The following is a 26,250-nucleotide window of genomic DNA, read 5'->3' as shown; positions in this document are numbered from 1 at the left end:
GCCATATCTCCAGGAAAAAAATCATGTGTGGGATGATGGTTGTATTAATTTCTTCTCTATAGTAACCATTTAACCATCTATGTGTATGTCATAATATTTTGTGGTAACCTCAAATATGTACATAAAATATTTTTTAAAACTTGGATAATATTCTCTGATCAATAAACATTAGATTTAAGCCATTTCTAGGCAAACTTGGGGTGGGCATGGGAACAACTGATAGTGGAAAAATTGAGGTGTGGATTTTTCAGACAAATGACATTTCAGGTTTGTGATCTGGGGGTTGATTTTTTTTTTTATTTTTGATGGAATTCTAAATTTTTCTATTCTGACAAGCATCTCAGAAATTTCTTCCACAGAGGAATTCCAAATGAATCCAGTTCCTAAAAACATATACCTCCACTGTGGATATGATGGGGCCATTATTTTTTTCCATCTAGACCAGGAAGTTCTGCTAACTCCACCCCATTTTCAGGGGCCTGCTTATCAGTTTATAAAGCATGTTCCTGCCTACTCAGTCATCATTACTTGCTTGAGATTAGGTTCAGGTGAACAGAATCATCACTGATAAGTGAGATAAAGGAGAGTCCAAGTAGACCAATTCACTTTCCCAAGGCAACTTATAAAACAAGCCAATTCGTGTAACATGCACAAGTACAGCCTGGTCCTTGCCAGGTTCCTCTGCGGCCCATGAGGCTGGCCAAGGAAGCGAATGCTAGCACAGCAAGAGAACCAAAGGGTGGCAAACCTTGCTGATGCAGACAGGGCACACTGTCAGGATGCCAGGCCACCAGATGGACTCAAGAAGAGCTCACGACTGGCTCAGTGCTGCCTAGAGGAAGAGGACTCTTAGCAAGCATCCAGCACGGTCATCTGGAGTCTAGTGACCTGTTTTGGCATGTCACCTGATGATGAGCTCAGAGAGGGGCTTCCTTTCTGGAAGTGTGATCTTCTGTGCCAGGCAGGGTAGAATCCTGGGGCTTCAGGACCACAGTATAGAGACACAGTCTCACATGGCCAGGAAGCTCTCATTCCTTACACTTGAGGAATAAAACCAAGTCCTATAGACTGCTAAACAATTACCCTGCAACATCTACCCAATGGCCAATCTATTAGCAGCCATGTAAGTTTCCACTTTTCCAGCACCACACTGGGCAATGGGAGATGAGGATGATGCAGTTCCCTTTGCCCTCACAAGGCTGTTGAAGTGGCCAGGAACTAACATTTGCAGGTGCCTGCTTATCAGTTTGTAAAACACGTTCCTGCCTACTCAACCATCAGAATTACTCTTTTGAGATTAGATTCAGGTGAACAGATTCATCATGGATAAGCGAGATAAAGGAGAGCCCAATACACTTTCCCAGGGCTATATTACTGGTAGCAGAAGTAGAATGGAAACCTGGGTCTTCAGGTTCCTTACATACTTTATACCAGCAATAGCTGTCTACAGATCTAGAAAAAACTTTATTAAAAATCACATGGGATACTGGGCGTGGTGACACACACCTATAATTCCAGCAATTTGGGAAGTTGAGGCAGGAGGACTGCAAGTTCAAAGCCAACCTCAGCAACTTAGCAAAGCCCTAAGCAACTTAATGAGACCCTGTCTCAAATTTTAAAATGTTTAAAAAGGGCTGTGGATGTAGCTCAGTGGTTAAGTACTCCTGGGTTCAATCCCAGTACTCCCTCCAAAAAAAAAAAAAAATCATACATGGATAGCAGAGGGAGAGCTTACTCCTGGCTCAAAGTTAAAGACAATACCTTAACACATAAAACAGAAAGTATGTTAGTATGCTAGCTCTGTTGGTGGTTCCTGGGCAATGAAGATCAGCGCTCACACTGAGGCAGAAGCTTTGATGCAACAATGACTACATGGCCATAAAGCAACAGGAGCAGCTTTGGTGCATGGGGACACGAGGTACCTCCTGGCCCTCAGGTACTGCTATAGGGCAACTGAATTCTAAGTGCAGAATTTGGGGCCACTGCTTGAGCAACCAATAAGGAAATTAAAACAACAACAACAACAACAACTATGGATAAAGATTTAAGCTAACTGATGCTTCTGTAAAATGGACTCTGCACATTGAGAAGGACCTTGATAGTTCTTCTTTACACTACCCTACGTAAACTCCCACCTGCGCACCTAGGTCCTGCCCTCTGGAGCAGCCCAGGCAGACCAACCCTTCAGTCCCACTGCAGTGCTTCAGTAATTGGAAGATGGCTCTGCCATGCTTCTAACTTCTCTCCAAACAGAGTCTCTGTCTCTTTAACCTGACATGGACAACATGGTACTGTTTACCTCCTCTTGGGCTCTTCCAGTTTATTCAAGATCATTCTAGAATGCTGCATTTAGAATACAATGTATTACACACCACTCAGGACAGGTGTGGTCTGAATAGCACAATGGAACTATTACTTCTCTTGACCTATACATTGTACTTTCATTAACCAAGTCTATGATAACATTGGATATTTTGGCAGCTTTCACACTGTTTTATTTGATCAAATAAATATTCCAAAACTTTTATGAGCTCTACTTTTTTTTTTTCCTTCCAAGCCAAGGAACTGATGAGGAATAGGAACAGAAGTCTTAGAGGTGAAGAGGCAACTTAGTGTTCTCACACATGGCTGGAATAGTCTCAATTTTCTGTTGCTCCACTGCTGTCCCACAGTGGGATGGGAAGAAAGAGAAAGTGGAGGGTAGGTAAAAGAATCAAATTTTGGTGACATGATTCTAAGAAACAAAGCCACTACTTTCTTACTCCTTTCTTAAAATGCGCTTGGTTTCATATGTTAAGCCAAAGAAATCTCTGTAATTCTGGGCTCACTGGAGGTCCTTAAGGAGCAGTTATTGGTGGAAGTTAAAGCCCTTGTTATGGTAAACTCACTGCAGTAACAATATTCATTCAATAGACATTGATTGACAGCTGGTTACAGGGTTGATCAACTCCAATGCCATCCCACTCTTCCCCTTCTTTGGGAAATCCATTCTTATGGGACTTGTCAACAACTCTGCTCAGAGGCATAACAGATTCACTGATCACACAAACTAGAGGACTGAGGAGACTCTCAATAGCACAAGTCAGCAATAGCAGGGGAAAGGTAACCTAAAATATAAAAAAATCTGGATTTAAAAACATTTTCTTTGTAATTGTAGATGCCTTTATTGAATTTTTTTTTTTTTTTTATGCAATGCTAAGGATTGAACCCAGTGTCTCATGGCAAGCATTCTGCCACTGAGCTACAGCCCCAGCCCCTGGATTTTTTTGAAACAAGTATTCATGAAAAACCCATTAAGTATAAAAGACTCCTGTATACAACTGGAGGAAAAAATATGAATGTCCTAAATGACTTATCATCTAGCTGGGGAGGTAAACTGCAAGTGAAAACATCATGGTATTTTAACAAATGGCACAACAGAGCCGTCTAAGAGGTGCCCCAAGTAGCATCTGGCATTTGAAACTGCAGTTGGATTTGAGAGGACGTTTGGCCTGGAGTGGTCAGGGAAGTCCTTGTGGAGACATGAGTTTGAGTGGGACCTTGAAGGTCCATTATGCACTAGATAAGCAAACACAAGAGGCAGAACACTCTGGAGAAGTGAAGTGGTAGGAACAAAAATGCAAAGGGAGCAAAGCCAAACGTGTGACTTTGAAAAGTCAGTGGTGACCATGAAAGCCCTTGACTCCCGCTGGGAGGACAAGGAGAGACAGCAGAAAAATGGGCAGGCGCAGAGTCTGACGCTTGTAACTCAAACCACCAGCCATTTTTTTTTTTTCTAATTTGAAAGGAAAATTTGGTAGGAAAAGAATAAGATCATGTGTGTTAAACCTCATTTATACACTATAAAGCTGGCATATCTGAAAAGGAAGTCATTGGAATCAAAATTATCGGCAGCTTGCTCTAGAGAGGACGCTCCGTCTCCCCCTAATTCTTGGGCCTGGTGGAGAAAGGTCTAAACAGTGGTGATTAACAAGACTTCCCAGCAGAAGCCTGGTAGGAGCACAGGCATTTATCTTAATGAGATTGCAGGAAAAGCCAAATGGGTGACACAGATGAGAAAGAAAGGAAAATGCTTCAAATTATCATCTTACAGTGATACTTAGACGTCAAAGCCTGGGAGTGGAGGGCAACTCTGTCCTAATGAACCATCCAGAAATGAATTTTCACCGGCCCTTTGCCAAAGTCCCGAGCCAGCTCAGACCGCCCTGCCTTCAGGTGGCGTGATGGGTCCATTGGATAGTCACAGGCTAGACCAGCTGCCAGTGCGTATGTTCAGTTTTTCCTTCCATGATGGAGAGAGGCACCAGGTCCCTTGATTTTTTTCTGGGGTGGGGAGGGATACTGTGAATTGAACTTAGGGGCATTCGGCCACTGAGCCACATCCTCAGCCCTATTTTGTATTTTATTTAGAGACAGGGTCACATTGAGTTGCTCTGCTTCTTGCTTTTTCTGAGGCTGGCTTTGAACTCATGATCCTCCTGCCTCAGCCTCCTGAGCTGCTGGGATTATAGGCATGTGCCACCGCATCCTATTCCCTTGATTTTTTGTGGCAAGATATCTATACACTTTTGCCCATTCCCCTTTAGAACCAGCAGTCTTAATTTTGCAAGACTTTGCAAGCTAGAAGCTCCCTAAATAAAATTATTTGGTATTTTCAAAGACCCACCTGTTTCAGCAGTCCAGTGCATGAGCTTCAGAGCATCCAGACACCTCAGTCACTGACTAAAGGCCACTTGCCTGGGGGCCAGCGGGTCAGGCTTACCGTGAGGCTAATTTGTATGGGATACTTTATGCCTTTTGCTAACATCACAACCCCATAAAGGCCTATTAATTTCCCATGCCCATTCCAAAATAAAGCCAATTTTGGAGCACAGGTTTTCAAAAACCATCATCATTGGAAATAATTCTACAGGAGGGATGAGGATAAGTGAAAATGAGAACCTGGAGTAGATTCAATGCCCTGGGAGCCACATGGAGGTGACACGCACACAGAACTGCCTCCAGGACCCCCACTTACCAGCTTGCTTTTGACCAACTTTTCTATTGCACTGACAAGGTCTGCAGCAGTAGGTACTTCTGAGGAAGCCTGCCGGGCTGCTAGCAAAGAGGAGGACTGCAAGACATTGGGCAGCAAAGGAAAAGCAGATTAGCAAGGAATGAGGAACAGCAATTAGAAAGCCAAACAGAAAGTCCAAAGCTCAAGGCAGGCAAGGAAAGGAAAGCTCTGTGTTTAGAGGGAAGAGGCGACAGAGGGAAATGGGGTTAAGAGTAGTGGGGTGGAGCAGGCCCGCCCAACCCCTGGTCAGGAAGTCTTGGCAGCAGCAAAGCATAGATGGGACTGCCTCTCCTTAGGCAGGCCTCCAAAGGAGTTGAGAGGAAGGGTCACTGAGTTCCTAGGAGGGCCAATAGGCAAGGGCAACACCTACTAATGGCAGGAGGCAGGGACAAATGCTCCAAGGGCAAATAGGACTTAAGCCACTATATGGCTGCCCATTGCTTTCCAGGGTCTGCAATCAACCCAGTCTCAAATGTGTTACTGCCTTAGGTATGGATCTTTACTGTGCCTAGAAAAATGCTAGGGGCAGGGTACTTTAGAGACCTGGAAGCTAGACACCCCCTTCCACATTTTCTCCCTCTCTTTCTCTGCCTCTTCCTTAGAACACCAAGAAGCAACAGAGGCTTTCGCAGGAGCTGTATGTTACATGCTGGGCAGGTGGGGACATCTGCTATAGCCAAGAGGGGCTCAACTGAAGGACCTCTCTGGGGCCCTCTTCCACCTTACCAGGGGTAAGGACTTGTTGGTATGGCTATTTGCTCAGTGGGCTGGGGATAACCTCTTGCTGGATGATGGCTTTTGTTTGTTTGCTTGGTTTTCCCTTTCTTCTCTACCTGAGGAGGAGCTGGGGGAGAGATGGCCAAGGCTGCATGTATGTCAGAGTGGAGGGCAGTGGTACCCAGGCCAACGCACGGGAATAACCACTGTGGACATAGAAAGTTGACTGTCTTGGCCTTGTCCTGACTTCAAGTTTCTCCCTTAAGTTAGGGGAAGAATTTCAAACCAGAAAACTCCCTTTCTAATGTAAGAGTTCCTTTTCAGTCTTTGCTTTTGAAATGTGGAAGAATCAAATAAGTACAATTAAGAACAATTATAACAATCTCTTTTTCCTCTCTTGGGGATGCAGGAAAATGCTCATGGTTTGGAAAACAAAGATATCATTTTTGATCTATTAATGTTACTCCTGGGAATTTAGTCCAAGGACTGACATTAAAAGAACAAATACTATATACACACGGTGATCTGCAGAGGTATTATTTCAAGTAGTGGATTGGAAACACCCTGTTCGGATGTCCCATGAAGGGACTGGTCAAGCAAATTATGGAACATCAAAAAAGTAAAACATTCTCCAGGTATTAAAGTTAAAGTCATGAAGGTAAAATTAATAAGATTCTAGGAAATGGCAGCAGATAAAGCATGGAGCACGTCATACGCCCATAGTAATTGTAAAACACGCATGCATGTGAACAATGGTTAAACAGGGAGGATGATTGCACAATAGTGCAATGGTTGAACTTTTAAAAGTTTCTTTTATACTGCTGCAAAAATTGTTTTTAATAAGTCTGACTCTATTTGCTAGAAGTTCTGATGCTCATCTCAATTCCAAATATTGTGTACAGAAGTCAAGCAAGTAGGACTGAGGAGAGTTAATGTAATAAAAGGGACTGTTGCCATTGGTCCTATTTCTGGCTAAGAAAAGGGCCACCCAAATATCTGGGGTACATCGCACTCTTGGTTAAAAATTACCCAGAAACAGCACAATATCCACTTCTCCCAAACAAGCTACATTTGAGGGAATCCAAGGGCGAGGGTGCGTGACCTCTTATCTTATGCAAGCTGGCTCCTCTGAGTGGAGGGCTGTGTGGGATGGCAGATACTGGGACATGAGAACCCCACCCCCATAGACATGTCACTGTTTACAGAACATTTTACAAGGGCAGAACTCTGAGAACACCAGCAAGCTTGTCCTCATTCCCATCTCAAGGTGAAGTGTAGGCCTCTCTGCCTCTGGGGATCCAGGATGGGCAGAATGCCATGCTTCCTACCACTTTTCTTCCCAACAGTCCAGAGTCAGAGAGCAGAGCCACCAACATCACCTCAGGATGTGTGTGCTTCTCATGTGCAAGCCCCAGGGGCAGTCACCACCTCTTAGTCTTTGTCCTATTTCTATACTGTCCTTTTAGCATAGCACAGAAGAAGACCTGAAATAATGGTTGCGTGTTAATAATTAAATGCAAGGCACACAGAATTAATATAAGAGCTGGGATGTTAGAAACACAGAAGCCTCTGCAGACCTCCTTTGAATCTCATCCTAGGTGGGATCATGAAAGCTTGTTTCCTGCACACACATGGTGGGCCCACCGCCTTGGAGGAGGCTGCCCCACAGAGAAACTAGAAGGCACAGGGGAAGCCTGAGGGACAGTGAGGCAAGTAACCACAACCACCACCACCACCAAATGATGCTCCTAAAGCAAATGGAAAGGACAACCAAACACAAAACCACTTCCAGAGTCCAAGGTACTGGTCATACCAAGAGAAGGCAAGGAAAACCCCACTGATTAATGGCATGGCTATAAAAGAGAGAGGGACAGATAGCACAATGAAAGTGGCCCAATGCCCCAGATTAGTACCATGGGGTCAATTCCAACCATCCAGTCTGAGCCTCTGCTCCAGAATGACTGAGGTGACCCCTAGGGGGTCAGAGGCACAGGGGACAGGCTGTGGAATTTTGCAAAACAAAAAACTTGGGCAACCGAGCACATTAGGCCTGACTACCTTTGACACCGCCCTCCTCCCTTAGCAGTATTTCTACCTGTCTGCTGAGACTGCAGAATGTTAATAGCACAGGACTTGACTGGAAGTCACCATGATTCTATTTTAGAGTTGGGTATAGAAAAGACAACTAAGACAGATCATATGGTCAAGCATAATAACATGGTTGCCACCTAGAACCACCACAGATTCCTTCTGGGGACAAACAGTTCCTTCTAAAAGCTGCTGTTTCCAAAGACAGAGCCATTAACTTATATCAACAGAATGAGATTCCAGGCAGATATCCATTTTAAGAACTCTACATACACCCCTACACTGTCCAGAATGAAGCCAGACCTCCAGGATTGGGGCAGAGGACACCTAGAATCGCTATCACTGTGGATTCGCGAGGAGTAAGAGATAACAACAGAGAGAGAACATCATTCTCTCATCACACACACACACACACGGAATGAAGTCCAGGGCATAAAGCATTACTTTTTCCACCGAGAAGCCAGAGGTCCTACCATCTCGTCCTGTGTGGGGTCGTTGTCAAAGATCTTCATGGGCGGAGGGAGGGGTGTGTGTGACTCTTCGTCTGGCTCATCTTCACCCCAACCTTTCTTGCTCTTCTAGAACAAAAGAGCAGCGTTAGCTAAGATACCAAGGGTTCAGACTTGACATACAAAAACATAAGACACCAGGAGGGTTCCTCTGGACACACAGGCCTTTTTTTGTAGCTGCAGTTTCTTTCTCTGTAACGTAGATACCCCTTATCTCAAAGGACAGTGAGAACCAAATAGGGGTAAATACACGCCTCCCCCCCAAAAAAAAACCTCAGAATGCTTTTTCTGATTAGTCAGAAAAAGAGAACGCTGAAAGAAAAGCCAAGAGAGCCCAACTTTTTAAAAATTTATGAAGGGCTAGTAGAGCCGAATTGAAATGTCACCAGGCCCTATGCCACTTCCAGAGGAAGAAATGGCAGAGGGCATAAAATTACAACAAGAAGTATGGCTACACATCGGAAAGATCTTCTCAACCTCGGCAGTGATGAGAGCTGGTACTTATCCTCCCTCACTGGCTGCCCCATCAAAGCTCCTGGCTGAGTGGCGACCAGGCTGGCCGCACCTCCATCATAGCTCTCCCCTCTGCAGCAACCTGGAATTGTTTACTCCCTTTACACATGGTACTGCTCCAGACACCTGGGCACAGCTCAGTCTTCTATTTTCATAATGAAATGGTCTCCATTCTTTCACGGTTAGTCTGAATAGGTCTGGACAGTTTTGGTGTAGTCCTCAGTAGAGGCAGGTGACCAACTGCCATCCTCAGGCCAGGCCCCTAACTCTAAATATGGCAAAGTGGTTTCTGGCTGCTGGATATGCCCGGTATTGGTTATTCTCTGATGAATGGGTCACAGATTGAACTCGTCACTGAGGCTCACGATGACAAGCTCTTGGAGACTGGCTAGATTACAGAACCGTGCAGGAGGCATGTCAGTGGTGCCTTCCAGATGGAGGGCTCTGGGGACCCCTAAGTACCTCGTCAGCGCTGTCTCCCTGAGGGGTGGTCTCATCCCCAGGCTTGGGAGAGCCCAGGTCGAAGCTTTTCCGACCATCGCGTACTTTCTTCTGTTTTTTAATGTTTCCATCTGCTTTCCCGCTGTTGAGTCGACGCACAGGACTGGTGAGCCACTTCTTCAGGGTGTTGGTGGAGCGCTTGGGACCAGGGGAACTGTGAATGGAGTTCAGGGAAGGCTGAGCCTGCAAGTTGGCCACGGATTCAGATTTGCCTCCATTTTCGCTGGAGGAATGAGAGTATGCATCTGAGGAGGAAGAACAGACAGACAGAGCCATATCAGAGGCAGTTAAGGAGGATGCTGATCTGGGAGTAAGACAGATCCATCCTCAGGAAGCTAGGGCACAAGACAGAAGGTCAAGGCCAGCCATGGACTCCAGGCGAGGACCAGCAATAATGGCTGAAATTTGATTTTTAACATGTGAAGCACCATCCAGGTGTTGTGCAGATAAAAACTCCTGCCTCCATGGAGCTTACATTCTGGTTAGAACAATGGACCAAGACAACAATAAAATAAGTAAAATGTAAAGCATGAGAAGAGCTATGCTGAAAAATAAAACAGTTGGTCAGGGAAAGTCTTGGGACTTGACTGTAGAGTGCAGACCTAAGGGTAGTGAAGGTGAACATGTGGCCATCTGGCAGAGGGCTTTCCAGGCAGGCAGGCAGAAGAGCCAGTACAGAGGTCCCGAGGCAGGACCTAGGGTGTGCTGGCGGTGGCTTCAGCAGAGTGAACGAGGGGGACAGCATAAGAAGGACTTAAGAGAAGCAGCAGGTACTGAGCCAAAGGGGCTGGGTGGCCAGCATTATGCATTTGGCTTTTACCTGGAAAGAAAACCATCAGAATACTAGCCAGAGTGATGTGGTCTGCCTTACATTTTAAAAGGTCAGTCTAGTGTCTATAGGTTGAGGGCAGTGGAAACAGGGAGGGGGGCTGAGGCTGCCATACTATTCCAGCTGGAGGACATTGGTGGCTGCTAGGAGGGCTGAACAAGTGCTTCTTAGAAGGGATTAGATTCTGCATATATTTTGACATGGCAGAGAGAGTTTTCTGACAAACTGCATGATAAATGAAAAAAGAGGAGTCAGGTTAACTTTGGGTTTTACCCTAAACAACTATTAGGATAGGTTCCTGAAATGGGGAAGACTATGGAAGGAACAGGTTTTGGGGAGGGTAGATAGACAGGAGATCAGTTTCAGGAATCTCTGAAAGCCCATACCAGATGTGAGTGGAGAAGCTGAGCAGCAGCTTGATACAAGTCTGGAGATTCGGGGAGAAAGTGCTGGCAAGCTGGATGCTGGTGTAGAAATGGCGTTAGAAGCCATGAGGCTGGGTGACGTCATCAAGGGTCATCCATAGGGATAAAAAAGAAGCTGGAGGGCCAGGCCAGAAGTTGGGAGATGGAAGGTCAAGGAGGCAGTCATGGCAGAGGAGGGGGTGTTCCTGGAGACTGGACCCAGTGAGTATTTTGTGGAGGAGGGAGAAATCTGCTGTGTCAAATGCTACTTGCCAGGTCAAGAGCACTGACCTGAGCATTACGTCTTCAACTTAACAACAAGGAAGTCATTGGTGAGTTTGCAAAAAACCCCAGCTGTAATGGAGTGGAGGGGCCCAAGCCTGATTAGAGAGAGTGCCAGAGAATGGGAGAGGAAGGAGTCAGAGTGGGGAGTTGTTTTGTTTTAAAGGGATAGTGATTGGAGATGAAGAGACTTTGTTTTGTTTTGTCTTTTTTAAATGGGAAAAATCAGCATATTGTTTATAAGCTGTTATGCCATGGGCTGACTATTTTCAGTGTGATAATGTACTTGCAATGGTTTAAGCCTTTTACATGGGCTATCTGATTTCCCTCTCAGGACAACTCTATGAGGAAGTTCTATTATCCTCATTTTACAGAAGAGGAAACTTCAGACTTGGAGAAACCAGTCAATTTGCCTAGGAACATCAGCTTATAGGAACAGGGAGAGCTGTGAATGCCTGTTAGTGTTTCCTGGGCCCTTAAAGCCGGTGCCTCACCCAGTTCTCCAACCTCCCTGTTGTGGGGGCAGGATGAGGGTGGAGGTAGAACAAGTCCAGAAAAAGTCACACTGTTGTGGTGGGACAGAGGGGCTAGAAAAGGTACTGGGCAGATGTGAGCATACAGGAAGGTTTAAATTAAACTTCATTTAATTTTCCCCCAGTTCTTGACATCTAAAAAACCCCTTAAACTCTGAGGCGATTAGCATTAGATTCCACCTATTTTGGCTTATAGAATAGCTTTAAATTTTATTCCAAAGGAAGCTCTTTAAGCCCACTTCCAATGTCTTCCTATTGTTTAGGGATTCTGTTCTTGGTTCTATTAGTGTGAGAAAGCTGGGTTCCCAAGGCTTCCAGAAGCTGCACAGCATCATGAGAGCATCAGTTTGCAAATCCAGATGCTAAGCAAGAATTACTAACCAATAACAATGTTAGGGAGCATGGATCAGATTGTGTGTTCTAAAAATATATGACATAGATTTTATTTTCAGAGATGTCCTGTCTGCTTCACACATTCGTCCACACATGATAATACAGAAAGGCAAAGTGAGGGGGAGGGCGGAGAATGAAAAAGCAAGACAGAGAAGGCAAAATAAAGATAAATTCACTCAGCAGTAAGTGAGCAGTATGTGATTAATCGCGAGGGTCTGCCTGGACAGAGTTCAGAGGCAGGTCAGATCAGTAAGGGTGGGATTAGTCTGAAAAAGTTTCCTGGAAGAGATGCAGCCATACAGAAGGTGGGTGGCAGGGGTTGGGCATATTCCCAAAGGGAATAGGATAGCCAAAACAAAAGCACAGAGCTAGGAAAACTGAAAAGCAAGTCATCCAGACTATGGTAGATAAAATAAGATGTAATGGATGCAATTACATGAAAAAAAAAATGAATGAAGAAGAAGAATCTGGATGGAAAGACTTGTGAGGATTCAATAAAAAAATGGAGAAGTCTGAACCCTATTGTGAGACTCTACTGTGAGACAACATGATAAAAAGGTGTTTTTTCATTTTTAAAATGAATCTGGACACCATATAAAAAATATATATATATATATAAAACATGGCCCCAGAAAGAAGGGTTTAGAATCCAGAAGTTCACATGAGGACTGAGCACATGGAATACAAAGGAAGGAATGTGGGACATGCCAAAGCAAATGATTTCAATAATGTTAGGATGACAAATTAAAGGTGTGTTGTCTCCATGTGGGCTTCACCAATGTAGTCTCTAGAGAATGCCTGTCCAGAGCCTGGTCTCAGGACAATGCCTGAAAAGCTCTACCTCACCCCATGGGTGCCTGACAGTGCCAGTTTGCATACTGGTGTTTAAACTGAACACATGACTAAATGTTCAAACAAATGATTACAGTGGCCTTTCAAACCTACTCTAAGATTGAGTCATCTTTTCCTATAATGACTTTGCCCTAGCCCCACACTAGAGCTCTAATCTGGCCTTGAAGGCCCTCTGGCTTAGACAAAGCCAAAAGAGAAGAAATGAAATCCTGACATAAGATGAACAAATGCTTTTGTCAATGGAGATCAGTCTCCAGCTTATTCCATGAGTTGACATTATGGTCTCCAAGTTCAGGCTTCCGGTCCTCCACTCTGCTGGAACTTTCTTAGGTCTTACTAGAGCTTTGTGCATACTTTGGAAAATAATAGCTGGGCATTTGCATTTAGCAGCACAAAAACTGAGCTCCTAAAATTCCCTGGTATGAAGGATAACCTACAGGGTTGCTCTGCTCAGGGAACATTTGGGGATCTACTGACTTGTTTGGCAACCATTTAAGGACAAAGTTGTAATCTTATCTCAGAAAATTCCTTGCAGGCTGTAGTCTTGGGTGTGTTGACATTATTTTTGAAGTGTTTGGTATGGGTCAACTCCTGTCCTCAGGGTCCGGGTGATAAACATCTCTAGGAGCACTGGTAGTAGGAGCAGGGCCTCTGCTATCTTTTGCTGATAAGCAGCAGACACATATCATTTACCAGGCCCCTGGGATACACCAGAAATGTATTGTGACAACAGAACTAGAGGTCCAGCCACGTTAGCTGTGCCTTGTGTAACCAGGCAAGACAGGAGACAGTCCAAGATTCCTCTTCCATGGCACACAGCCTGTCTTTGAGATTTGTAAATTCAAATTTGGAATAACTATTCCTCTTCCCCTGCTGTCATCTGGTTCTGCTTTTGTACTTTCTGTATAAACTAATGGCAAAAGTACAACAGAAGAAAATTAAAAATTAAGAGTATTCCCAATATTCTCATTTCAAGTTTATTCTAGGTAAACAATTGGAGCCCATGCAACAATGTCTAAGAAAGGGAATCTAAGAGTTGGAAGCAATTTATGAATCATCATCTTGTTGGTGTCCTGTCTTGAGACAGGACTATTTCCAAGTCACTTTAAATGCATAGTTATGAAAGAACTTGACATCATTTAGACCAGAAATATCTACCTCGTTAATTGCTTCTTCAGAGAAAGATTGGCATATTGTGATTGTGTCATTTTTTGGAAGATGACTGCCATTAGCTGTTTTGAGAATGTTTTAGTGTTCGTCCCAATAGAAAAGTTTGGTGACCAATTTGCAACAACTACAATAACACTGTTCTCTCATTGAATCATCCCCAGTCAAGGTAGGTACTAATTATTATGATTCCCATCTTAGGAAACTGGAAAGGAGAGTGTTTCAGGAACTGAGGCCCACTGTAGCATGGAGCAGGGGCAAAATTGAAACTCAAGACTGATTCCACTGCATATCCATTTAATCTTATTTCTATATGTTCATTCTATATATTCCTTTAACCTCTACAATTATTATAAAAAGGAGCACCCAATTGCTAGTCTATTCAGTGTCTCAAATATGAATTTATATGTAAATTATAAAATTTCAATGTTGAAAAGAGCCTGAGTTTATCTAATTGTACAGATGAGAAAATGAAGGTTAACATATGGGAAAGTCACTATTACAAATTAATAACAAAACTAGGACTCAAAATCCAGGCATCTGATCCAGAGTTCTGGATCAATGTCCTGTCTTTAGCCAAAGGCTTAGAAACTGAATTTAAGACTGATAACTGGTTTTAAGTGTGACAAATATATCCCTAGATATTGCAAGTAATAAAGATCCTTTGATGTTCTGGAAGTCACAACTTGTTTTCTAGATTTAAAAAAATAAAATCATTTGTTTTTATCTTTAAAAAAAACAACAACATGCCCTGTAGCATTGCTAATAGAAAAAGTTCCCTTTTTATTTAGTGTGTGTGTGTGTGTGTGTGTGTGTGTGTGTGTGTGAGTGAGAGAGAGAGAGAGAGAGAGAGAGAGAGAGAGAGAGAGAGAATATATGTGGTACTGGGGCTCAAACCCAGGGTCTATGCATGCTATACAAGTGCTCTATGACAGTCCCTAAAATCATTTGTTAAGACTAAGTTTACTAGAAAATATTTTTTAAATACAGAAAAAAATTGACAACAATGTACTTATCACCTAGATAGGATGAATGTAAACATTTCTGCCATATTTGCTTCAGATTTTTAAAAAGCAAAAGATGACAAAGTTGAAGGCTTTACTTATTTATTGTGCCCATCTATAATCCCACTCTCCAGTGGCCCTTCAAGTCTCTTCTGAAGTTGACATGCATTTTTCATATCCATGTTGTTAGATTTTTTCTTTACATGCAAATATAGTATTGTTGTGTTTTGCATAATTATCATAATGTAAATATCATTTTACAACTCTCAAATCTCCCTCCCTCACCATTTTGAAGTTCAAGTGGGGCAGGTTATTCTCTGGGATGACACATCTCCTGCACTGTGGGGTATCCCTCAAATTCCTTGGAGCTCTGATGGACATAGGATAAGGCAGCTGAACAACTGTTGGAGAGGAGAGTCTCAGATATCATCCCGAAGTTAGAATAACCTGTCAATGTGATTAGCCTGCACCTTAGGGCCAGGGTGTCCTCATTTCAGGTCCAATCACAATAGCATGTGTCTAAGCAGCACAGGAGGTAAGTAAATGCTGTCCACTTTACCTGAACACGCAAACTGGACAGAAGCCCAAGAGAACTTGCTCACTGAACACATCCTATCAGGCCCACTGTCTATGGCAAAATTGCCCTTTTATTGGGTAGCCCTTCATTAGTAACTAAAAGAGAAGACACCTGCATAAATGGACACACTAGATATCTGTTATACCTAATACAGCTCATTTAGAAATTGAATTTCCTGTTTAAAAGTTTCAACTCATACCAACTTCATTTTCATGTCATACCTGAAAAAAATTCTGCTTTCATTGATCTAGTGTACAGTTTGTAAAACTATTTTGAAAGTAGAATACACTGTGCCTATTCACTGGAGTGTAAACATAGAATCTGGCAAATGTCCTATGGCTGCATTCACAGTCAATTGTCTACCATTTTTCTAATCATAAAATACCAATGTAGCCTCATTTCAATTCCCCTCAAAGTGAGCTGAAGCTAAATAAAGATTATACCTCCTTGACAGAAAGAGAAGACAGTTCTATCAGCTTTGTTTTTTTAATCTCCAAAGACCAGGACTAGGACTCTGGAAAGGGCTAGGTTGAGACCCAGAGAATTTCTGAGTAGAACAAACAAATTCAGTTCCTCTCATTAGACTTTCTCACTTCTGACAGATGTGTGGGGTTGTTCCCCACAAACCAAGCAAGTAATCCGTTCTCCAGCAGACACCAGCTGGGGGTTCCCTAATTCAACTCTGGTGCTATCTGCCTGCAGATGGAGTCAGAGATGACAGGTTGAGGACTCAGTCTCCAGTAATGTCCTCCTCATTCGGGCCCTAATCACAAGATCTAAGTTATTTTACCTGTGCTTCTGACAGACTGGCTATAATTTAGATCTGATTCATTTGCTTGGGTTTGATTAATTATCTAGAGTGGCTTACAAAACTCAGGGAAACACTATTATTAGTTTATTAAAGGTTTTTACAAAGAATACAGATGAAGAAGTGCACAGGGCAGTTGGGAAGGAGTGTGGAATTTCTATGCCTCTTCTTGGTGCACTGATCTCCAGGAACCTGTTACCAATGGACTATCAGGAAGTTCTCTGAACCTGGTCATCTTTGGGAATTTTTATGGAAGCTTCATTACAAAGGCACAATTGATTAAATCATGGGACAATTTAACCTTTAATCTCCCTCTCTTTTCCCCAAAGGTGGAGGTGAGACTGAAAGTCCCAACTCTCTAATCCTGCCTGGATCTTTAAGTGACTAACCTCCATTCCGAAGCTATTGAGGGACTCCCAGGCATAAAGTCAATTCATTAGCATACAAAAAGTCACCTATCACTTCAGAGATTCCAAGGATTATAGGAGTTCTCTGCCAGGAAACAAGATAAAGGCCAAATGTGTATGCCAATATTGCAGTTTGCATTTGTGCAGATAGCAACCAAGGCTTCAATAGATTGGGAGCATCCGGAGATGCATAACTCATTAAGCTGGTTTACCATTTTCATTTTTTTTGTGCAGGGCTGAAGATGGAACCCAGGGCCTTGAATGTGCTAGACAAGTACACTATCACTGAACTACATCCTCAGCAATTTTTATTTTTATTCTGAGATAGGGTCTCACTACACTGCCCAGGCTGACCTTGAATTTATAGTACACCTACCTCAGCCCCCTGAGTAGCTGGGATAATGGGTGGGCGCCACCACGCCTGGCTTGACATACTATTTTCTATACTGGCTTGAATGGCATAATTCAAAACTGGAAAACTCCTTCTCAATCCATTCTTCTGGAGTTCAATGATTACATTCAATTATACCTGGAGTCTTTCAAATAATGTGTCATATAATTATTAAAAAGACGTGGTATAATTATTCTGTATTGACAATACCTATTTTTTTAAGAAATATTTTTTAGTTGTAGATGGACACAATATCTTTATTTTTATTTGTTTATTTTTATGTGGTGCTGGGGATCAAACCCAGGGTCTCATGCATGTGAGGCAAGCACTCTACCACTGAGCTACAACCCCAGCCCAATAATACCTATTTTATCTAAATGGTTAATAAGACTATGAATGTCCCTCTGGTTTTCATCATAATATTGTATTGGAAACTTTGGCTTCAATGTCTGAAATCAGAAGAAATAACAAAGATTCCTAACATCCACTAGATGTTCACAGAAGGATCCTTTAATCTCCTGCTCTTTTGTGTTGCTTTGACTCCAACAATTTAGGAATAAGCTCAAAACAGGAATAAACTCATCCTTATTGCTATCCATGGATTGAGCTGTATAAGGACAGTGAATATCAGTACATCTGCTGCAGAGATTCCATATTAAAAAATTCATTTTTCCTTTGACTTTCTAGAAATAATTTGTTCCAGTATTTTTCATACTGGAAATTATACATCTAGAGAAGGACATATGAAGGGAGGGCCAAGAATAAAAATTCTCTGGATAACCAATACATAAATCCATGTTTGTTTGTAAGCATGGCCAGTACAAAACCCACAATAAGAATGAATATGTCCTGCATGGCAGGATAATGAGCCTGGCAGGTCATCTAGGGGTCTGCTTGTGAAAGCCAAGCTCCTGTTTGTATATTCAGCCAAGGTCCGAAGGCTATGTACCACCAGTTCCTGGCATGGCTGGCTTCCCAGCAAACCAGCTGGCTGGCCATCTTGGTGCAGGGGCAATTGGTGCTGGAGAATGAAGAAAGCTGCTATGGTGACAGCAAGAGGAAATGAGGGACAAACGTAGTTTTCTGAACACTAGGAAACTTGCTGCCCTTGCAATGTATTCTTACAATTTTAGACTAAACTTGGCAAACACATCATGGCTCAGGATATTCCTTCTCCCATTTCTTAGTCATACTCAATCTCCAATGCACAGTACAAGACCCCGCCTCCTGCTTATTATGCCAAAGCTCTTATATTTAGCTCAGGAAACTCTTTACCAACCACCACTTTACTAAGGCTTTATGTGTTTTTACAAATTTTGTATGTCCAAATCTCTATGTTCTTAGAACACTGGTGTCTCAATTTTCCTAAAAACAAAGACTACTCCAAGCCTTAAAAGCAGCTGGTACTGGACTATATCTTAGTTTATTTCTACTTATTGGTACCACCCCACTTTTCTTTTCTTCCAGGATTGGGAATTTAATCCAGGGGTGCTTTACCCCTGAGCTATATCCCTAGATCTTTTTATTTTTTTATTTTGTGACAGCGTATCACTAAGTTGCCCAGGCTAGCCTTGGACTTGCTTTCCTCCTGGCTCAGCAGGAGGGGATTACATGCATACATCACTGGGCCCAGTTTATTGGCCCCTTGCTTTTCCCTATATACTAATGCTCCTCCTGTCCTGGCAAAATGACCATAGATCCGAGTCCTAGGGATGATTCCAAATCTGGAGGCATGGGCACAGGGCAAGAATCCTGAAGACGTTTGGAACCCTTTGGAACATTAATCCTTACTAAAAAGGTTTTTGGATTCACAAAACAACCCCCACAGAGGGGAAGAGTCAGCACCTTTGGCTTCCATTTAGATTAAGTCTCATGAATTCTGAAATCTAATTCAGTCTAGATCTCCCTCAGCTACTGCTGGCTCCTTCAGTGCTGTCCACTGTCTACTCCCATCCCAGGCTTTAGTTCCCAGCAGTATGCCACTGGAAGCAGAAGGTAAAATGATAAAGTTCCCAACTGTTTGTCGTCTGGGTCTAGTTGGTCCCAGTTTCCCCTGTGTAATCATCTCCCTGAGCCTGAGATAGGCAGAGGAGCACCCTCAAGGGCACCACCCTGCCCATCCCAAGTGAGCACACCTGAAAAACACAGGCGCTGTGATATGCCACCCCACCAATTCACTGGAATCACAGCCCCATCTAGGTGCCTTTAGAAGTGAAGGGCTAATAAGTTCTCTGTGTTGGACCAGTGGTAGTTCGGAAGTTTGACCTATCAGCTCAGGCAAGAGTCAGTGGAAACAGCTCTGCGGCTCTCCCAAGGGTGAATATTCTAAATATCACTTCACTCTTCACACCCTCTCATTCTCCTTGACTTGGCCACTGCCTCTGGGGAGGGGACACAAATTTCTTTCAATCTGTGGAGTAGAAAACTTTTCCAAAAGACTTCTGAACGGTTCAAAACACAAGCCCCAAAAGAATGCAGTGAAACTTCACAAATTAAGACCACATAAAGGGCGCACCCATTAGTGTAAAACCCGAATACAGAGTTTTTATGATAAAAGATGGTTTCTTTATGAGATATCACCTCACTTTTGATAGAAGGGCTATTATCAAAAAGTCAACAGTAACACATGTTAGTGAGGGTGTGCAGAAAAGGGAGCCTTCATACACTGTGGTGGGGATGTAGACAGGCAGCCATTATGGATAACAGTATGGAGGTTCCAAAAGAAAAAGGGAACTGTCAGGGCTAGGGAGTAGCTCAGTGGTAGAGCTTAGTATGTATGAGGCACTGAGTTCAATCCTCAGCACACACAGGAAGGAAGGAAGGAAGGAAGGAAGGAAGGAAGGAAGGAAGGAAGGAAGGAAGGAAGGAAAGAAGGAAGGAAAGAAGGAAGGAAGGAGGGAGGGAAGGAAGGAAAGAAGGAAGGAAAGAGGGAAGGAAAGAAGGAAATAAAGAGAGGGTAGAACTACCAAATAACTCAGCAAGTGGCCCTGTTGGTTCAGTGGGGAGCCGATTAGTCTCACATGATTCAGAAATCTTTCTTTTGGGAATATTCCCAAAGGAAATGAAATTACAACCTTATAAAGATATCTGTATCCTTGTTTCTTGCAACATTATTCACTATAACCAAGATATGAAAACAATCTAAGTGTTTGTCGACAAGTGGATAAAGAAACTGGTATATGTATGTATTGCCTATATATGTATAAATATTATTGAAATATATAATGGAATATTATTTAGCCTTAAAAAGACCCCAACATTTGCCAAGACATAAAGGAAATCAGAAGACATTATGCTAAGTTAAATAAGCCAGGTACAGAAAGAAAACTATTTTATGATCTTATTTAAATGTGAAATCTAAAAAAAAAATGGGAGGAACATATATATAGAGAGAATAAAACAGTGGTTTCCAGGGGTAGGATTTTAGAGAGGTTAAGAAATGGGAGATGTAGGTCAGAGGATTTGAAAGTACTATATGCAAGATGAACAAATGTAGGAATCTAATGTAAAATATTAGGATCATAATTAACAACATAGTTAACATAATTATGTTGTATTTGGAATTTCTACTACATGAGTAGATTTAACCTACTATTGTCCCTAAAATAAGGGATAATGATCTGAGATAAAGATTATGTTAATTTGCTTCACTGCAGTAACCTTTCCACCATTTGTATGTCATGTCATGTACCTTAAATGCATACAGTAAAGTTTATTCAAAAGCAAACAATGGTTACTACTTTCAAGGTACCAGGTAACAAGAAGTAGGGGATGGGCAAGGCCTGGGGCTGCTTGAAATCTGCATTCTCCTGTAAAGACATCATGAACATAAAGAGGGTCATCTAACTATAGCAGATGGCTGCCACCAAGTTCCAAGGCCAGGGTGAGCATCTTCTGGCTTTCGCTCTCCACACACAACCCTCCCAAGGTTGCCTGACAAGTAAGCCAAATTTTCCTGCTCAAATAGGTTCATTCCAGAGTCCAGGGTGTATGCTAGGCCTTGAAACAAGCCCTGAAGTGGGTCCCTCAAGGACCATACCCCCTGACTCTCATGGTGACATGCCCTCCTTTCTTCTTCTTCTTCTTTTTTTTTTTTTTAAGAGAGAGAGAGAGAGAGAGAGAGAGAGAGAGAGAGAGAGAGAGAGAATGAGAATTTTTAAACTTGGGCCGCATGCATGCCAGGCGAGCGCGCTACCGCATGAGCCATATCCCTAGCCCCTCCTTTCTTCTCAGATAGTGCACACATACAAGTTCATCACAAACAGCAGAAACGACTCTACACAAGCAAAAACTCTCCCACAGGATGACCAAAGCTCATTTCAGCTTCTCCTCCTACCAGCAGGTTCTTCATTCACAGAAATTTCTGCACTGATATGTTCTTTCCAATCCATCTGTCGCTGCTCTAGTTCGGATCTCTCAGTCCACTTGCTTTCACTATGTAACAGCCTCTAAGACTGGTCTCTCTGTGTCTAGTCTTCTCTAACCCATATGACGCATCTCTGCTACCGAAGTGACTGCACACTTTGAGTCACTGTTCAAAACCTACTAGGCAGCCTCTCCTTTAAGCTCCCCTGAGCCCACCTTTCCTTCCAGCCCTAGGAGCTTCCATTCTTTGGCAACCTAGGATATTTGAACTGTGGTCTCTGGACCAACAATTTTAGTATTACCTGGGAACTTGGTCAAAATGCAAATTCCAGACTGACTGGATCAGAATCTTGGGGTGGCCCAGCACTCTGTGTTTTGTCAAGCCCACCAAATGACTTTGATGCACACTAAAGTTTGAAAACCACTCTTCTATCTGAACCCACCAATTGAGTACAACTGTTCAGTTCACTGTATCCACCGCACTGAGGCCCTCATTGCTCATGAAACCCTCTAGCTCTCGGCTTGTCTGAAGTCTACCTAGGGCTTCTTAAATCACTAAGCCCAGCATGTTCTACTCTTCCTCCGATGGCACCTTTTGGCCCATTCACTGGGCACTGACAAATGCTTGTTTATGTATTTTTCCTTGCTAAGGAAAGTCCTAGAGGACAAAGGTAACCTCCATCTTTTTCTAGCACAAATTTTTGGGTCATTAAATGATGAATAGCTAAAGACAAACAAAAAAGAAAAAAAGATAAATATTGGAGTCTTGGTATTTTTTGGCCCAAAGACCTCTAAGAAAAGTCAGTGTTGATGAGTACTCATCTTTTAAACTTAGCAATGTGACTATTAATATAGGCATGTGTTTCCTGTGCTCCTTAAGATGTTCTAGATGCTGTCCTTTAAATTAAAAATGAGGTCCACAAAGTCAACTGCTTCTTTACTGCAAGAGTTCTCAGAATATTTAATATGCTAATGCAGATGCTGATGCCAGAGGAACATACAGTTTGGAACAGTTTAATTGCTATTAATATGGCACAGAAATCAGTGTGGCTGGCATTGATCTTGGTTATGATTCCATCCAAGTGTGGGATACAAAAGGTGAATCAGACTTCTGGGGATAGTGTTCTGACAGCAGCATTGTTGGTCAAACTCAAAACATGTCATGAAGGCCAAAGTAGGAGATAACTTCCAGTCCAGTCCAGTTATTTTAGGCTTATGTGCTATCACATCAAAGTCCACCCAGAAGCCAGTGAAAAGCCTGCTCTGGATTCAACTGAAAATGCGTCCTTCAGTAGTAACCTTAACCAAAGGTAACTTGCAAGGCTTCACCATGGAGGATGAGGGAGAGTTAAGTAGGGTGATTCTGGAAAGCTCAAGTCTGTAATTAAGTGCTGCTTAACTGAAAATGTTGCAATGGAAATTCTCCTAGGGAACCTGAGAAACGAAGAAAGAAGAGGAAAATGCCCATCTGGAGGAAGAAATAGCTGGCTGAAGGTCAATCACTGCCTATTTTCAGTGTCCTTTTTTGGTAAACTACGTTTTTTGTGGGGAATGGGAAAAATGTGAAGGTTCAGGGTCTCTTGGACTTAACCTGAGACTCTGCAGTCTTAACCTGGCCCTGATTCTCCCAAGTACCTGTGCCAAGTGGGTCTTCCTCTAGGCCTTCCCTCCCTGGCTTGGAAAAGAGTAATGAGCAAAATTGAGTTCAGTCTCAGCCTGAAGCCCAGGGCAATGTCTCCACGTTTCTCGGTGCTCTTCATGCAAAAGTGCCCTGTGCTGCTCTCTGTTCTAGTTTCCAGGAACAGATTGAGATTCAGCACTAAGTGGATGTGTGGCTAGGAAACCCTCTGCCCGGCCCATCTGATCCCCCTGGCATCAGTTGTTAAAATTTTTTTACTTTAATATAATTTCAGATTCAGACAAAAGCTTCAAGAGTAATACAAAGAATCCCTATACAGATTCCCGAATGTTTACATTTCGCCACCTGCTTTTTCTCCTCTCTCACTGAATTTAGAATAGGTTACAGAAAAGATTTACCTTTATCTCTTAATACTTTAGAGTATTTTGTCTCCTTCCTCCCTCCTTTTTTTCTTTTTCTTTCCTTCCTTCCTCCCTTTCTTTCTTTCTTTTTTATTTTTTTGGTAATTAGGATTGAACCCAGGGGGACTTTACCACTGAGCTATATTTATCCCCAGGTCTTTTTGTTTTTCATTTTGAGACAGGGTCTCCCTAAGTTGCTTACTCTTGCTAAATTGCTGAGGCTGGCCTTGAACCTGTGATCCTCCTGCCTCAGCCTCTCAAGTCCTTTGGATTATTAGGCATGTGCCACCATGCCTGACTCAGTGTGTTTTCTTAAAACAAGAACATTTTCTCATATACTGTACTACTGTGAGCAAAATCAGAAATTTAGATTAGTTACTCTATTTAAATGTTGCAAATTATCCAATAATGTTCTTTATAAGAAAAAATCAGGTTTTTCATGTCTTGCACATCTTATGAGGATAGGGTAGCTTTTTGTATAATGTCCCTCAATTTGGGTTTACGTGACATTTCCTTATCATTAAATTTAGGGTGTGAATTCTGGGTCAAAACTGCCCCCATAATGATGCTCAGTTCAGGAGGCATACATGAGTGACTTGATTCTGCACCAGTGAAGTTGACTTTAATCCTCTCATTAAGATGATATCTGTCACTGGCATGATGTCCTAACCCACCAACTCCCAAGACACACTTGTTTAGTCCTGGTATGTTAAAATTCTTGTACAATTTTGCCTCGCCTAATCTTGGGCATACATGTGACAAAGCATGAATAATGTTTGAACACAATTCCTATGTAAAATACTCAATTCCATTCATGAAATAACTTCCTGGTTACATGTGAGAAAATAATAATTTTCCATTCCCTTGAAAACCGATGGAACAATGTATAATAAAAGTGGTTACTATGCTCAAGTCTAGAACTAGATTTTGTTATAATTTTATAAGTTGTGCTTTGACATGCAACCTATGGTTGACTTAAGCCTCCTAGGCATACAGAATGTACCACATCTAACTTTCCACATAAAACACATTCCTAAATGGGAATTCTGAAAGTTGTTCAGAATGATCAGAGGTACTTGGGAGAAGCAGGGTCAGGTTAAGACTGCAGAGTCTCATATTAGGTTAAGTCTAAGAGAATCTGAACCTTCACACTTTCCCTATTCCCCCCTCACACACACATAAAATGTAGTTTACCAAAAGATACTGAATATAGGCAGTCATTTTGATTGAAAATGGGCAAGCCATGAGCCTCTTCTATGGATCTTGAAATTATCACTGAAAATGGTGTTGGAGCTTTTGGGGGAGGTCCAATATACTAGCTGGCTCTGTGAACTACTTACAGTGTGTTACTAATAAATACAGAAAGATCCCCATCCTTAGCATGGGAATCACTCCCGAGTAATTAGCATGAGAGCTTGATCTCTGGGAAGGCTGAAGGATGAGAATAGCGTCTGGTAGATAGTGAGGCATTTCCAGTCTCACAAGTCAAAACAGGGTTAAAGGTGGGAGAAATGGCCAGAAGGTGATGAGAGTAGATCAGTGGGAACCTCAGAGGCTCAAGTGTTGGCCTTTAGTTTAGAAAATATTGAATTAGATTACCTAACTGTTCTAGCAAATAATAAAGCCTTGGGAATAGGAAAGCTGAGTAGAGGGTAGACTAGCAAGATGCCACAAGACAGGTCATTTCCCAATTATAACATGTGGCTCATTTGATTGGGAGAGAAACTGTCTTTAACTGCCCCTTAGGGCAGGCATGACAAGCCAACACCTGCCCTGGTGCCAAGAGCCAGGTCCCACGATTTACTAGCGGAATTTTAACTTCTCTTCAATTAGGAAAAACCTCTGAGATACCCACTGGGTTGCTATAGAACCAGCACTTACTAACCTAATGCAAATAGCAAAGCTCAGATGTCTACAGGGATCAATAGGTAAGCTAAATATGAGAACTGGATACTAGACAGTCAGAAGAAGTATAGATTGTGGCAAAACAAAGAGTGTTTAAGTGTGCTATTCATGTTAAGATTTTTTTAAAAGAACCAAACACCCTGCTACTGAATATCACATATCTAGACCAAAGGCTTGCTACTTCACTGTGCCTGCCCAGGGGTGGCAAGTCCATCTCTGCCTTACTATAGCTAGACTACAGCTAGAACCCCCAGCTTCATGGTCAGCATAACTGGATGGAGCATCACCCAGCACCACAGATCACCCTGCAAAGGAAAGACGTAATTAGCCTCTTTCCAAGGGAAGGTCTTCTTTCCAGAAGCCTCGCCTAGACCCTGCCCTATCCTGATGGTTCTTTCATTACCTAAGTGCTGGGTCCCATAAGCTCAATTTATGTAACTTTTATGCTTGAAGATATTATGTTATCATTAGCTATCCAATCAATGTCTATTGAGTGCCTTCTATGTTCCAGGTGCTGCCCATGTGTTCCTCCAGCATAGGGGAGAGACCAAGTCCTGACATTAGGATACTGGCAGTCTAGTTGGGGTGGGGGTCAGGGAAGAGACATGTAATAAGCTAATAAATGAATTAGAGAACTTTCCAGTGGTGTTCAACAGTATTTAGAGAATTAAACTGGCTAATGGGTTGCAGGGGGCCTGGATGACTTCTTCTGAATGAGCAGCTGGTGACAGTTTCTGTGAGAAGTGGCATTTAAACTGTGACCTGAAGGACAGAAAGGAACCAGCCCTATGAAGACTGGGGTGAGGTTTTCTGCCGAGGGCACAGACTGCACAGAGATCCTGAGGCAGAAATGAGTGTAGGATGTTCAAGTCAACTGCAGCTGGAGCCGCACGGTGGTAGAGTGGCATG

At 42.7% G+C, this 26,250-nt stretch overlaps 1 protein-coding gene across 3 annotated transcripts in view; it reads right to left on the bottom strand.

The window, feature by feature from the left end:
- The window catches only part of Kalrn (kalirin RhoGEF kinase), a 440,727-nt gene that overhangs the window by 67,748 nt on the left and 346,729 nt on the right, over positions 1–26,250 (bottom strand). For 2 of the 3 annotated variants that reach the window (XM_026395827.2, XM_026395817.2), the window contains exons 2-3: positions 9,346–9,629; positions 8,335–8,436 (exon numbers count right to left, since the gene is read on the bottom strand). In XM_026395827.2, the coding sequence (XP_026251612.2) occupies positions 8,335–8,436; positions 9,346–9,629 (386 nt within the window). Of the gene's footprint in view, positions 1–8,334; positions 8,440–9,345; positions 9,630–26,250 lie in introns of all 3 variants that reach the window. The other variant, XM_077795355.1, reaches the window with a different exon arrangement.

The sequence above is a fragment of the Urocitellus parryii genome, chromosome 2, assembly GCF_045843805.1.
Source record: "Urocitellus parryii isolate mUroPar1 chromosome 2, mUroPar1.hap1, whole genome shotgun sequence".
Classification (NCBI taxonomy): domain Eukaryota; kingdom Metazoa; phylum Chordata; class Mammalia; order Rodentia; family Sciuridae; genus Urocitellus; species Urocitellus parryii.
The sequence above is the reverse complement of the archived record's forward strand: the minus strand, read 5'-3'. Positions and strand labels throughout refer to the sequence as shown.